At 40.8% G+C, this 15,597-nt stretch overlaps 1 protein-coding gene across 1 annotated transcript; it reads right to left on the bottom strand.

Moving 5' to 3' along the window:
- Positions 1-2,398: 2,398 nt before the first annotated feature.
- Positions 2,399-15,031, bottom strand: adamts8a (ADAM metallopeptidase with thrombospondin type 1 motif, 8a). The gene is made up of 9 exons (XM_053618064.1): positions 14,003-15,031; positions 10,757-10,996; positions 9,614-9,746; positions 8,977-9,144; positions 6,729-7,024; positions 4,495-4,681; positions 4,173-4,345; positions 3,640-3,815; positions 2,399-3,520 (listed from the first exon to the last, which is right to left on the bottom strand). Exons 1-9 carry the CDS (start codon positions 14,711-14,713, stop codon positions 2,785-2,787), a joined length of 2,820 nt encoding a protein of 939 aa, XP_053474039.1. The 5' UTR covers positions 14,714-15,031; the 3' UTR covers positions 2,399-2,784.
- Positions 15,032-15,597: the final 566 nt, after the last annotated feature.

Genomic DNA, 15,597 nt, shown 5'->3' with positions numbered 1-15,597 from the left:
CTAGTTTCAGATCTACATAATTTCAGAACACCTCATTCAGAAGGAATGCAAATCTCTGGACTAACACATTTCAATTTGGGTTTTATGCGGTTGTTTTAGTTTTTCTTTTGGGGTCTGAGCAGAGAGGCAAACATTTAAGCAATATCACAATATAACAAGACTTTGTACTGAATATCAGCACAGCTGTGATTTGGCCACTGGTAATCACAGTAATGCTGATATTCAGTACAACAGCACAGCTGTGAGTGTGATGTTGGTTTTATACAACAGCTCTATAAACAAGAAATTAATATTGAGTAACTGACATTTCAGACAAAATATGGCCAAATATGTTGTTTATTTTTGTTTCGTCAATGAAAATCGTTCCCAAAGAAGCCACAGGTGGATAGTGTGGTGCGTGTTGCTATGCAACGGACAGACTGACTGACAGACTGTAGCGAGTGTAGTAACGGTTTCAATGTAACAAACTGTTGCTAGAATTGGCATTTTATGTAGTGAACACAGACAAGCGGAGTGATACAAACAGTGAAATGTATCAGTGAGGTCACACTCTTGGAAAGCAGCTTGTCCAATTAAACTGTTTATAATTTAATATATACTGTCTACTTTTGATTTCACTGTTGTTCTAATACTCATTACTTTTAAACTCAAAACTCTGAAATGATTTGACCTATTTCTGAAAAAAGAGCCTTTTATTTAATTGTGAAGGGTCATCACTCTCTTTGCTCTACACTCCCTTATAAGACTAGATTCAGATTTTTCTTTACTACTAATTCCCAGGCATTACAAGTTGAAAAATACTTTTCTCCAGAGGACTTTGACTTTGTTTTATGTAACTAAGGATGGTGATAGAAAACACATAGTAAAAGGTGGCTTTAGAAAAGATTGAGGCTATGATGGCCTGGCTATAGTACCAAATAGAGTTTATCGTCTAGATCGAGTAAGTTCATTGTGACTCTGTAACAAAGTAGAAAGCAGCTTGATAATTTTAAAAGAAAGCAGACAAATGTTAAAAGCAGATACTTAGACGTTAAATGCCCTCACTATTCAATAGCTCTCACATTGGCCTAGATGATGTCTGTTTATCCCTATGTAGCTAAGGACTGTACTAAATTCCAGTGTTGAAATGCATAAATCTGAAATATTTCATATTACCCAGCATTAAGTTATGAGAAGTGTTGACAGTTAATAAACACACTTTTATAGAATACAAACTGGCAAATAAATTAAACATGTGAAATAGCGCATAAGCATGTGTATGAAGTATTATCTACTAAAAAGGCAGTTGGATTTGGACTAAGCCTAAAGAGAGGAACACTCCTACTTGTGAAGCCAGTATGTTCATATCTCAGGTAGCTTTACATTTTGACTCAGTTAGATAATCTATCAGTCTGATGTGGACTGAAATGCATGAAAATGGAGGTATTTGACCAGTCATATTTGAATAAAATTCAGCAGGTTTTTGCAAAGGTAATATTCCTTTGTAGTAAAGTTTAAAACAGAATCCTTTCCTTTAGTATTACAACATTTTTATGGTTTGAGGTAGATCTCAGTGGGGCAGGAAAATATATTTAATACTGGTTAGATGATTAAAAGTTAGGGATGTCACGAGAATCGATACTTCGGTACCAAGTTGGTACCAACATTCTTAAAACATGACAGTACTTGTTTTTCTGCAGTAGCGTACGTACCGTTGTAACGGAAGTACCGAAAGTACAGAGGTTGCGATTCTTTCGGACCTGATGGGGGCAGCAAATACGCGCAAGTGTTTTAGTCAGTCCACAAGTGGTGAAGAAGAAGAGGAACGCCTACGAGCACACGGGAAAAACTACAGAAGTTTAGCTTAGCTTAAAAAGTTTACCTCCGCCCCGACTCATTGAGAGGAAAGCTAGTATCGGTTTCGGATGTGCAACCGATGCCATCGTTCATTTCAAACAAAGCGAGGAAACACCTGGAATTTGGCGAAGTACCTGAAAGACGGTCCTATATTATATTTGTTTGAGGCAGCTGGCATTGTTGTCGTGAAACCAGCTAACGTTATGCTCCATGTAATGTTTGCGATAGCCAGTTATTTGTTAACGATGCTAACGCATTGCGATGTTATAAACTACCTCTGAATGGACCACCATGCATCGCCATTCAGCCTGTCAGCTAAATGTAGCCTAATGTCACTAATAATTATTCAAATGTTCATGCTTTTAATAAATCTTTTTGGCCTGCCACCATATCAGTGAAATTAAACTAATGCTTGCATCCAGAGTATAAGGAGTGTGTGTGTGTGTGTGTCTGTGCACGCGCACGTTTAGGAGTGCACCTCCGGAGACTCATTGTCAGTGTTTGATAACTAAAATACCCCCCCCCCTCTCTCCCTCTCTCTCCCTCTCTCTCCCCCTCTCACTCTCTTTGCCAGTATCAACCAGAGGAGGATGTCCTCCAGGAGAGTTTTTTTATTTTATTTTTTTAATTTTATATTCATACCACACTGTGGTATCGACTTTGGTATCGAGTATCGTGTACTTTTGGTGGTATCGGTACTGATTACTAGATTTTTGGTATCGTGACATTCCTATTAAAAGTTATATTAGAAAAATAACAATGAAAATTAATCATTTTTGTATCCATTTTGTATGTTACAATTTCCTAGCTTGCTTCTGAAGCATGGTCAGCTTCCTATTTAAAAGGGAGGTTGTTGGGTTAATAGCTCTCTCCTCCACTACCTGCCCTATGGATCTTAGACCTCTGCCACCACCTGCCCCTGTTCTTTGTTGCAGGGAACAGTCTGTTTTAACAGTCCTGATAAAAGCACTCCGTGGAAACAGCCTCTGGCCTTTTATCTGGGTTGCACTTCTCTGGCTCCACGGTCTTGCCTGTGTAGTCTATGCACCGCACGCTGCGCCGGCGCTCACCAGCACCACAAGTCCGAGAGCAGGCTGACCATTGTCCCATCTGCCATACAGGACAGGGCAGATCACCACACGGTCGGATGTCAATTGGCCGCAGCTCCATGTCGCATGAGAAAGATGAGGCTCCTGTTCTGTCCTGACACTCAACACTCCTCCTGGACCAGCCAGAACCACAGCTCTTAGAGCATTCGGACCACTCACCCAGGACCCATTCAGCTCCTCCAAATGGCAGGATGACATGTGGGGAGAGGCTCCTGTCTGCATCTGGCTTGCTGAATGGAAGATCCCGGGGCAGGTAGAAGGTGTATTTAACCCTGGGTGGTGAGGTGTCACCTGCTGTTGACAGAAGCTGGATGGTGATGGTTTGCTGGAGAACCTGGAAGCTGAGAAGCCGCTCAAGGGTAGTGGATGAGCCACTGTATCGAAGGACAGCACCACGCACTGGAATGTCCTGTTCAGCTGTGGATACCGAGAAATTCCCATTGAGAATGTAGGTTTCATCCTCAGCCTTCACTGCCAGGTAGTTACCATCATGCTTAATGCCATGGTGGCTACGCTGCTTGACATCAATGTTGGTGGCCCCAGCAGGAATGGTAATTATGTCATTGTATCCAAAGCTGCGGAAATATAATACTATTTGTAAAAAAGCTTCATTCTTTTTATACCAGTAGAAGCACTTTTCCAGCTATGTATCTATTCCAATCCTGCAATATTTTCAGAGATTTTCCTCACTTACGTAGCTTTGTTTAGAGTGCCACTGATTTTTCTGCAACTTGCCCCATCTCCACCACAGACACCACACTTGTCCAGCCTAAGATTGGAGCCTATGACTTGGTCACAGCCAGCCTTGATGCATTGTCCCTGGACACAGATAGAAGTGGTATCTGGACCACAGGTTGTACCATCCACGACCTGTTCAACAACATCAGCAACAGATGTCTTTGAGTGTTTAAAGTTAAAACTGCAAAAACAGCTGTTCAACAAGACCACGTGAACCAATTACATTTCATATACAAAATATCAATATTAGGAAAATGAGGTAATAGACTGTGGGGATTAAGGGGCTCAGATATCACATTTTACTACAGAGCAAATATTTAATGTGTTCGAGTTTAGTGGAGTGCAAAAATATCATCAGTGTTGTGGAAAGAAAGGAATCAGATTCAGATATCAGGGTTAATAATTTGTTAGATACAAAGAGGAAGAACTGGTCAATGTGTTTCATATATTAGAACAACATTTAATCAAAGACTACTGAGAAAGTTGCACCTTGGCTTCAAAGACTTTAAATTCGTTGCTGTACTTGGCTCTGCAGAAAAGTTTGCACCGATCCCTGGGCGAAACACCAGTATACTTTGGGATCCACTGCTTTATTTTGCCATGCACGTTCAAGTAACGGTCACTGTTGTATTTCTCACACTGTTCCTCTCTGAAGCTCTTACCTGTGAAATGAAAAGACTATTAATGAGCCAATGCAAAATGAAAACAATGTAAAAGTGTGAAATATACAAACTTTTACCTAAAAAGCATTTCTGCGCACAATGTTCCCAAAAGAAGAGAGAGTAGGAGTACAGTGTTAATAAAATGTTACCATGATTTCCTGAGCAGGTCTGAATGTTGCAGGACTGGTATTTCACTCTCTGGCCCACACAGTAGGATCCTCCATTCTGTGGCACTGGATCTGTGCACTCGCGATGAGAAAACTCAACCCCACCGCCACAGGTCCGAGAGCATGGGCCCCAGGCACCCCATTCACCCCAGCCACCATTGACCGGTACCTGAAAAACAAGAAAATAAATCATGGATAAACAATTTAACCAATTCACCAATTTAACACTATGACTATCACTATCTAGACTTACCTTGGGCTAAATTTGGTACACTGAAAGCAGTATAATGCAAATCTCTATAGGGTTGACACCCCTGTTTAGACCAATACTGCCACTGACAAAAACATGATCAAAACATCTGTGTGCTCATTCTAACTTCACATCCCTGTCTATTAACTTATATACAATCACCATCCACTTTCTTAGGAGCACCTACACATTCATGCAGTTGTCCAATCAGTGTATCATGTGGCAGCAGCGCAATGCAAAAAATGTAAATCATGCAGATATGGGTCTAGAGCTTTAGTTAATGTTCACAACAAACATCAGAATGAACAGAAAGTGTTATCTCGGTGACTTTAACAGTGGCATGGTTATTGGTACCAGATGGGCTGGTTTGAGAATCTCAGTAACTCACAGTCTGTAGAGTTTACACAGAATGGTGCAAAAAACAAAAAAACATACAATGAGCGGAGGATCTAAAGGTTGAAAAACCTTGCTGATGACAGAGATCAGAAGAGAATGACCAGACTAGCTTGAGCTGGCAGGAAGTCTATAGTAACTAGTAACTGGGGCACTGGTGGATCAGTGGTTTAAGGCTCTGGGTTACTGATCAGAAGGTCAGGAGGTCAGGAGTTCAAGCCCTAGCACTGCCAAGCTACCACTGTTGGGCCCTTGGGCAAGGCCCTTAACTCTCAATTGCTCAGTTGTATAAGTGAGATAAGTGTAAGATTAGGGGAATGCCAAAAGCCATAAATGTAAAATGTAAGTAACTGAAAATAAGCATTCTTTGCAACCATGGTGAGTAGAAAAGAATCTCAGAACACACAACACATTAAACCTTGAGGGGGATGGCCTACAACAACAGAAGCGCACATCAGGTTCCCCTCCTGTCAGCCAAGAACAAGAATCTGAGGTAACCATGCAGTCCATCCAGGATTTCTTTTGTGATTGTTGCAGCCAAAAATGCTTGATTGTGCTGCAGAATTTTCAAAATTTTCAATGCACCTTGCAGTTTTTTTTTTTCCCCTGAAAAACTACTTGAATTGGTCAAATTGCAGTTACACAAAATTGTTTTGCAGTTTTTCACAGTGATGTTTGTTGGTAAATGTGACCTTTTAGCTGTACTCATGTTTTACACGTGAATCAAGGAGGGTTTTCGCTGAATGATGTGATGATGTCTTGGCCCAACTCTGCGGAAAATGGGGTAATTTTGAAAAATTGCAAGCTCCTCTGAATATTGCGATTGCAAAATCCAAGTTTGCTTGATTTTGCATTAATTTTTACGATTGCAAAATCCTTGAGGGTCTGAGGGCACAGACTCACCACAACTGGACAGTTGAACACCAAGTGATGTTTTTCTGTTCTTCAGCTGTCCAGTTTCGTTGAGCCTGTGACATTGATAACCTCAGATTCCTGTTCTTGGCTGAAAGGAATGGAACCCAATGTGGTCTTCTGCTGTTCTAAGCCATCCACCTCAACACACTTCTCACACATACTCTCATCTCCCATGCCCCCCCCCCCCCATTTTTTTATTGCCTCTCTTTCTCTCCATGTTTCTCTCACTCACTCCTGCCATTTGTTACTTTTCTCTATCTCTCTGGCTACAGGATTGTCTGGCACTCATGAACTGGATTTTAAGTAGATTATTTTTTACGAAGCTCTGAGAAACAGCAGCATCTGGTTCAATTTATAAAAGTGAAAAATCAATAATCAGACTTATTGTCCAGACACCTAAACAGCATGCTGAATATGTGTGACCAGGCAAATGTTGATCTTAATTTGAATAAAGGGGGACACTTCAGAAAAAGCTTGTGGTACATGTTCAGACACTGAAGAATGAGAGTAGTAATAACAGTACAATTAAAAAATGACGGCATTGCTCATATAGGGATTTGTATCTACTTGCTACTAGCCAATATTTTTGTACTTACTATAATTATTTTCTGATAAATCAAAATGAGTCTTACTCAAGCTTGGCTCATGCTACACATACCTCATCTTCCTTCTCTGCCAATATGGTTGACACACACACACCCCCATGGCAGCTCTGGTCTTCACCACAGGGTGTACCATCAGCCCAGGGCAGGCTCCCATTACGGGTAGTGCACTGTAGTTTGCCCTCTTCACGGCACCATAACTGGATGCATGCTTGGTCCTCCGGGACATTGGGGCAGCGTACAAACTCCTCCCCAAATACTTGCTGGCACTGACGGTCCAGACCAAACATGTGGCCTGGAGGCTCACCCCTTAAGGGAATAGTCTGCTCTGGCATGTCCAGTAAGCACTCACCTAAAGACAGAATGTACAAACACACAAAAAAAAATGAACACCTAATACTGCTGTATCAATAAACTACACATGCCATTCTTGAGACATCAAGAAATAAAGAGACAGTCATGCCCCTTTAATTATACCATTTAGCTGGTCTGCTCTCTTTTATCCACCATTCATTGACATCATCAGCACTAGCATCTGTAAGTTAAGTCTGCTGAAACCACCTCTTATTTGGAATAAACAGGTGTGCACATTTGTAGCTTGAGGGAAGTATTTTCATGATGTGCGTAAATCAAAATGGTCTCATCTGGAGATTTCCATTGTGTAACCTATAATATTGCAGCTCCATTTGAACTCACTTCAGCTCAATCATTAACACTCGTCCTTGCACAGCTCTGAATCACACAATACCATCATGTTTACCTCATGGACAACCAAATGGCAGTTCCTTCTCCCTAGGGTTTTTCAGCTCCCAGACTCTGTATGTTTATTTGGATTCCTAGGATTTTGATTCTTAAATCTAACTTCCAACAGCTTCAGTCACTAAGTATTTCCACTGCTTTCGCCAGTCATTTAACAGCTTGCATAAGTAAAATAATTGTACGAATTTAGGCCTTGCAGTTTTATCAGTGCTCTTGTGTACCTGTAGCAACAGCAAGTTCAGTAGAGGCAGCCTCCGCCTGCCAACAGCGGCATCTGAGTGAGGGAAAACAGCTATTAAAGCTGGAATGTGTTAGTCACTGAGGATGACAAGGAAGCAGGCGTGAGGAGCTCAGACTGAAATACTGACAGATAAATCAATCTCAGGAAAAAATATGTTTGCTATTTTTCAATGCACTGTTCTCTTTTTTTCTGGCTTTGTGGGAATGCTCTACTGAAGCGTGAGGTACTCTTCTGGGAGATTGTACAGACACTAAACTTGGGAAACCTTGAACAGATTCCTGTAACAGTATCAGACATGCCTGGCATGTATCAGTCACCTGACTACAGTACGCTGTGGTGAGGGCAAAAACCACCCAGAGAGAGAGAGAGAGAACGAAATGAAAAAAGAGAACATACTCTACATAGGTGGTTAGTTTTAACATTCTCAGCAAAATTACACAGTGTGGTTTTCCAGGTCTGTTATTAGTGGTTAGGGAGCAAGTAAAGGCAGAATAGACATATGAAAAAAGTGTGACTAAACTTGTAAAACAGAGACCTCCATTTTATAGATTTCCACTGCACTTTTCTGTTTGTTTTCTGTGGCAAGTTTCCATTAACTAAATAATGTCAACTTCAAGATTTAGGATAAGTGTCTTGAAATGGTTACTGAATGATACTGTTTTTTTTTTCTCGTCTGGATCTTGAAAAAACATGACCTGCACTTGCGCCAAAACCAAAGGACCACTCAAAACCTCATCTTAAAGGGAGCCATGTAATTTTAAGATAGGCATGACTTTGTTTACATTTGAATATTCTTAAATACTTTCACACACACTTAAAATGCTGTTCCTCAAAGCCTTACATGTACAGTATCTTAAATATTCTAGTGTGTTTCTCATAAAAAGCATAAAAATTACTCAAAGCAGTATGCCCCCTTGTTTGAGTGATATGTTCACACTATCACAGACTTATTAGTCAAGTAAAAAGAGTGTCGTATCTCTGTATCTCTTTAATATCCCCATTTCAAACGTAAGCGTCCAGCGTGCTTTTCCAATTCTAATTTGTCATGATTTTGGTCCATTAATTTCTTCCGATTAATGTCACAGCAGTCTGTTTTCCTTTCTTTTGCTCCTGTAACTTAATTGTCTTCAACCACCAAATTTGCAGTAGCTGTTTTTAGATATGCAAAGACCAACAAAAAATTATTTGGACAACCAAATGTCTAAGACAAAACAGTTTTTCCCAGTGCTCAACTGCACTGCTGATGAACTGGCTGTGAACTTTTATGCAAACATGATCAGATCAGTATAATGACTCGGTCATACCATGTCCATTGTCGAAGAACTCTGTGATGTAAAGAGCACTGCATGGTGACCAAGGAAGTGTCTTGTTGAGGTGGACAAAGAAAGGAGCCATTAGGTGGTGTCCATTGATATCACCAAACAATTTCTCACAGGTTTTGGAGTCATCATGTGGCATGCTTAGTACATGGCCTATGGGGAGGCAGGGAGAGGAGAAAAAGTTTGTGTCTAAATACTATGACACTTATGGACCATGGGTTTCACAACCACATATGAACATATGAGTACCTGATTAGCATAGCTGCTACTGAAACTGCTTGTTGTTTAGAAATATGTTTTTATGTGAACATAATCATCTATGACATACTTACTGGGAACTTAATTCCAACAGCTTTACAATTAAGGTGATCTAATGGAATAAAAATATTCCCTTAAGCCATTACAGATTGGTCATTCTGTAATGGTGCAAATATGATCATGGAAACTGTTCAAGGGAAGCTGAGACGGTTAGAGACACATTAATGAATGGCTAAGTCTAAATTTGGGCCGTCCACTCTGGTCCAGACACTCAGCATGGCGTGAGATGTCAGACGGAGGCATGGGGTGGAATTTGGTGGCATTTGAGGGTACGTGTATGTGTCTGTATGTATGTGACCTGTACCGAGCTCATGTGACACAGTGAAGGCTGCCTGAAGGCCGTTGTCCTCAATGACTGAACAGCTTCTTTTGGGGTCACACATGGTTCCCACATCAGCTACACCAAGGGTGTCACAATGCTGATGTCCACAAATATCCTGGACAGCACAGAAAAAAGAGACAGAGTGGATAAGGGATTCAGTAGGAAGATGGACAGGTTGAGACAGCAACCAGAAGAGAGAAAAGAAACATGTTGGAGAGGAGAGCAGAGGAGAGGAGGGACAGATTTCAGACACTGATATCCAGACATCGCTCCATTAGTTCCAGACAGACCTTTTTCCCCCCAAATAGGCTCTCGCCAGCAAAACATATTTGTCAGTGTTTCCATCATAAAATGAAGCAAATACATGGAAGACTAAAAAAAGTGAGGGAAGACTTTTAACTGTGTGATGGCTGGTTTGCACAGTTCACTTCCAGAACTGAGACCTTTCTCAAATGTGTGCCATCCCTGACTTGAGTAACCTTGCCCATGAATTAGGACTCCACAGAAACCTTTGGAGAAAAGTAGGGACAGCTTTGCCTCTGTAAGACATCTGGCCCAACTGAGACAAACTGAGACAAACAGTTTTGTCTCCAACTGAGACAAACATGAATTCTGTTGTTTTTAGCGACAGGAGGTCTGGCCAAACATCAGCTTTAAGTTCAGCTCTTTTACTGGTCACCTTCAGTACTTGGCAGAAGTATAGTCTCACACTTTGTCTATTTTCACCTAAGAAGTGGTTCTCTGATGAGCCATGTGGTCAAAATTCTGCCAAATATTTTCCTATGTTGGAGCTTCTTGGGTATATAATGCAGAATGCAAGGTGTAGTTTTTTGTTCAGTTTGTTTAGTTCTCAGAGAACTGTTCTCAGAGAAACAGGTTACTGTTGTGTGGAACTTGGATTCTCACAGTATCCATGTTGGTTTCTTCAGGGTTGTCTAGTTTCCTCCCACCACTCAAAAAATGAAAATGTATGCATTGAAGGATTATCTATAATTTAACACATCATTCACATTTGGGTAGATACACAATATGGGTCCCATTTTATTGTTAAAGACGTTTCTTGCATGAAAAGAACCAAACTAGTTTTTTAAATGTGCAACTTTTGAAACAGAGATAATGGCTCACCTCCCTAGTGAACAAAATGGCTGTGTCGTAATGCTCAGGGTGGCGTGCACTTGCTGGGTTAAAGAGCTGTTGCCAGGTGCAGAAGTTGCGTAGGGCCATCCCGCCATTTCTGGACACCTCAGGTCCAACATCCTCATCCTCCACTACCAACATCTTGACCACCACTAGGCTCACTGCATTCTTAATGCTAGGGTGGCCAAAAAGTTGTGCAGTCATCCCCATTATGGTTAATAGGTAGTGCTGCAGAGAAATAGCAGAAAAAGACGATGATAGAACAGTTATAATCTAGTCTTTTGAAGGTTCAAACACTGTACAGCTGATCAGTTCAGCCACTAAAATCTACAAGCCTCTTGAAGTCAAATATTTAGATATAATATAACACAACTTTTTTTTCTGTCAATAAAATGGGTGGAAACAGCTCAAAAACAAACTCCTCTTGGCCTCCCTCTCTTCCAGATGGTGGTGCATCTAACTCCAAGTCTCTAATGCCAGCATTTTTATTTCATTGATCTCTTTAGTTCTTTGTCTCTATATATCATGTCACAGCAGATGGAGATATCACATCTAATAACAATACAGATTAATTTTCTAATTCTGACAATACCAACATATGCTGAGAGACCCATTCACACCAATCATATACTAAATATTCTGTGTAATTGGAATGGGGAGGCATGGTAGCGTAACAGGTAGTGCTGCCTCCTCACACTTGCAGGGTATGCGGTTTTATTATGAGCTCGGGTTACTGAGCATGTTCTTCTTGCCTCCATGTGGGTTTCCTCCAGGTTCTCCAGTTTCCTTCCACCTCCCTAAAACATGCTGGCAGGTGGATTGACTTCTCTAAATTTCCCTTGGTGTGAATTAGTGGGTGAATGTGTGTGTGCATGATGCCTTGCGATTGACTAGCATCCCATTCAGGGCTGTAACACAACATTCACATTCGGGAAGATGAAGCAATGAATGAACAAATGAACTAATGAGTTGGTAGAGTATTTCATGCTCAGACAGTTGCATTAAGGTCTGATGGCATGATACATAAGCTAAGATATGAGAAGTATTGCTGCGAAGAGATGACCCTCTTGTTATGATATAATACAAGTACTTAATGTTATTATAGGGGAAACTGTTAGACACCATATAAGCAATTTTTAAATCTATAATCTATATTATTTCTTCACAGTCTGAAATGCTAAAATTAGTTCTGCATCTAGCATGAAGAAAAACTGCTACTATACTGATAATATCATAACAGTTTCCCAAAAAATTGTTCACTCCAGTCAATATGTAAAAGGAAATGTTCTGTATTATATTAAAAAGAAGAAGAAGAAGACAGAAAAAGTTTGTCTCAAGCAGCTCTGTCAACCATCACCTTCAGTTAATTACACATGATTTGGAAGTATCAACAGCATAGTTTGAAAGAATTCTCCCCTGTATCCTCTGTTTACAGAGGGACATGATGATGGTAAAATGCTATCAACAAAACAGGGAGCATGGTAAACATTTGTGATCGCAGACTTTGTGTGCAAAGTCTGAGATGATAAACATGGCTGGATTGTGTGGCCTCATTCATGTAAAGAAATGTATTAAAGACCCTGTTATTAGTAAACAGAGAGGGATGCGCTGAACAAGCAGTTGCAATGCATGATGCATATGAGGAAGAGCTGGAAAAGTTTACTTTGTTCCCCAGGCTGGAGATTATGTTTAAAATTGACAGTACCATTTAATACAGTAGCATGTGGTAGAGGTGTGCATTGGGACAGGGATACTTTGCCGACAAGCAATAAAAGTCATGGGAGCAGGTGGAGAGTGGGCAGTGGGATTTGAAGCTCGCAGGACAAAAAAAAGTCTCATTCATTAATGTGTAAGTGTATTAATATGTAAGTGTATGCAGTATGTTTCTCGAGCAATGCTGCATGATGCATTCACAAACTTCATTTACTCATATACATAAATGAGGTATATACATGGGACCAGAGAGTAGGTTGCCTGTTGATGATCCCTATTTTTACATACTACAGTATTTAGCATATACGTAGGTGTATAATTGTGTATGATTAAATGTCCTACCACTTTTTGAATGTGTAGTCCATTAAAAAATTTAATGTAATAGTTTGCTGCACAAACTGATCCAAAAGTATATTAAAAATATCACTTCAGCGCTCTATCACACTGGGCGTGGGAAGGGAATTCATGCTGGATAGGATGCCTGTCCATTGCAGGGCACAAAGCACACATTTGCACACATTTGCACACTTATTCACACCTGGGAACTATTCAGAGTAGGCCATCAACCTACCAACATTTTTAGGGAAGTGGGAGAAAACCAGAGAACCCGGAGTAACCCTAACACATACATTAATGTGTGTGTGTATATATATATATATATATATATATATATATATATATATATATATATATATATATTAAATCATGATATTGTAGCCTATGTGTTTATAAGGTTAGGCACTGTACCAACTGTTGTAATAATAATAACCTATTTAACCAGTCCGCAGTATCACCCTGCTTGGATTATTTTCTTTTTCCTTCCAAGACCCTTAGTATGTAGGTAATGTAGGTGACAAACCATATCAGCTACATTTTAAAATCCATCCGTGATTGTGAAAGATGTTTAAGTACTGATATGTATTTAAGTGTACGTTAAAATGGAAGCCTGTATTTTCCTTGAGACGCGAATAATACAAGTTTAAATGCTACGGACACGCTTTTGGTGCGCTTTCGGACATGGTTTTATCACACATTTGTTTGTTGGCTCGTATTCTCGTCCACAGCACTTAGATACACCCATACAATTTAATGCGGCAGTCTGCTGTTTTTGACATCTCATAGGCTCTGCTCGGGTTCATCGCGCGAGCGCCGTGGTTCCTCTATGTTCCTCCGCCCACGCACGTCCGACCTCACACGCAATGAATCGTTTCTTGGAATCCGTCATATCTCAGTTGAAACGGAAAATATTACAGTGCATAAATACATATTTATTAGTACGAATTTCACAAATACTACTCTAGATATTTTTCCTGCTTAGACTAATGAACATTAATAGCTATTACAATGGTTAAACAATATAAAGCTATAATGGTTCAACAATAGCCTATTATAATCAGATTAATCAATATTATAAGGATAGACGTTTCAGGGCAGGTGACTTCCTTGAAAATTAGAACAGTGAGTTCAGTTTATTCTGCTAAGAAGCTAACACGTATCAGACATAACTTCCAGGAACTTTACCTTGATCTCGTCTCCATAGAAACGCGTCATGGAAGCGTCCGCTACTACCAGGGTCTCGATGTACCTGGCTGCTGACACGAACCTCCGTTCCCGCTTTTGCTCTCTTTGTTCATATTCGTCAGACTGATCTATATCATTCTTCACGTAACTGTTGTCCTCTTCCTCTCCCTCGACGCCGGACCTTTTGGAGAACACTCGCCTTTTAACGACGTGAGGCTGAGAGAAAGTGCCTCTCGCGTCTCCAGTGCGCGCACCGACTGGTTCAATGAAGTACTCTTGACCGCGCGTTACGAAAGTTCCCCGGATGCCACGACAGAGACTGACGGAGACCAGCGACTCCTCGTCCTTATTTACTGTACCCGTGTGGAAACAGCCCCTGAGCTCCTGTTCGCTTTTTCTGGGCTCAGGCAATATATCCTTCGGGACGCGCTCGTGCCCGGAACCGTTCACAACAGCCGAGAGCTGTTTGACTTTTACGCGCTGAACCTGTAACGTTGGAGCCATGAAACTGTCGTCCGGCCTCAGGTACAGCGTGAAAACGTGCCCGAACGCCTTAATTTGGAAAACATTCCAGTCCTCAGTCCAAAGGCCATTTCTTTTTAAAGACATTTTGACAGGTACTGTCTCGGTCTCGTCCAAATCCACATTATTACATTTCACAAGTCCGGAGAACAAAACAGTGGCCAAGATTAAATGTGCGGTGAAAATCATGGTGACTGGTGATATGCAAATATTGTCATAAAAGTTTACATAAAATACAAGACCTTAACTCGCTACTTACGTTCAAATATAAATGCAAAATGTTTTAACAACAAACTACACTTATTGTACTTGATGAAACTAGATGAAGTCACCGGCTTGAGCTGAAACAAACGGCCCGTTTCCATTCACAGAAAAGACCAAAGTGACACTTTTGAACATGAGGTCGCCGTTAAAGAAAACGCTCTTCGACCTGTGTACACTCAGTGTGTGCGCGTCCTTGACCGCGGTATTTATACACTCGCAATCTTCTTGAACTTGCGCGGTTTATTTCCGATACTCACACCGACCGCGAGTATTCCGAGCCAATGGGGACTCCCGGCCACGCCCCCTTTTGAACAGCGCAGCGCTGCCTATTATTACCCGACTGCATGGAGCGCGCGCGCACACACGCACAAGCTGCTCTACCCCGGTGATAGTGTTTCCCGTCTGAAATGTTTCTCGCAAATTAGGCTATTTTTAATCATAATGGGCTGGAAAAATGGCCTTGGCCCAATATATATTGTTTGGCACAGTTACAGCTCATACAAGTTTATGGTGGTGCGAGTCGGGGTGGGTTTTAACTCGTGACTGGCTGGAAAACAGTAAACAGTCTGGCACTCCCAACCACTCATCCCTGGAATGAAGGTGATTTGAACAACAGTTCGAACAGTACAAGTTAGGCTATTTATGACATCAATGATTATCAAAATTTTATTGTAAAAAATGAATGAGGAGATGCAAGTTAGGCAAAATGTGATTTCTGCAAGTTACTCGATTGGGATTGTGAACATGTACAGCTTGTTTTTTTATGTCACGTCTTTCTGTTAATAAATTGCATATCTTTAACAGTATTA

The sequence above is a fragment of the Ictalurus furcatus genome, chromosome 28 (assembly GCF_023375685.1).
Source record: "Ictalurus furcatus strain D&B chromosome 28, Billie_1.0, whole genome shotgun sequence".
NCBI classification, from domain to species: domain Eukaryota; kingdom Metazoa; phylum Chordata; class Actinopteri; order Siluriformes; family Ictaluridae; genus Ictalurus; species Ictalurus furcatus.
The sequence above is the reverse complement of the archived record's forward strand: the minus strand, read 5'-3'. Positions and strand labels throughout refer to the sequence as shown.

Bases quoted from the DNA above. Each gene is read 5' to 3' on its own strand.
- adamts8a (XM_053618064.1), bottom strand. From the start codon at position 14,713: ATGATTTTCACCGCACATTTAATCTTGGCCACTGTTTTGTTCTCCGGA. The intron at 7,025-8,976 runs GTATGACCGAGT...TTCTGTCTTTAG, and splicing joins GTTCTTCGACAATGGACATG to GTGAGTGCTTACTGGACATG. The intron at 3,521-3,639 runs GTAAGTGAGGAA...ATATTTCCGCAG, and splicing joins GGCACTCTAAACAAAGCTAC to CTTTGGATACAATGACATAA.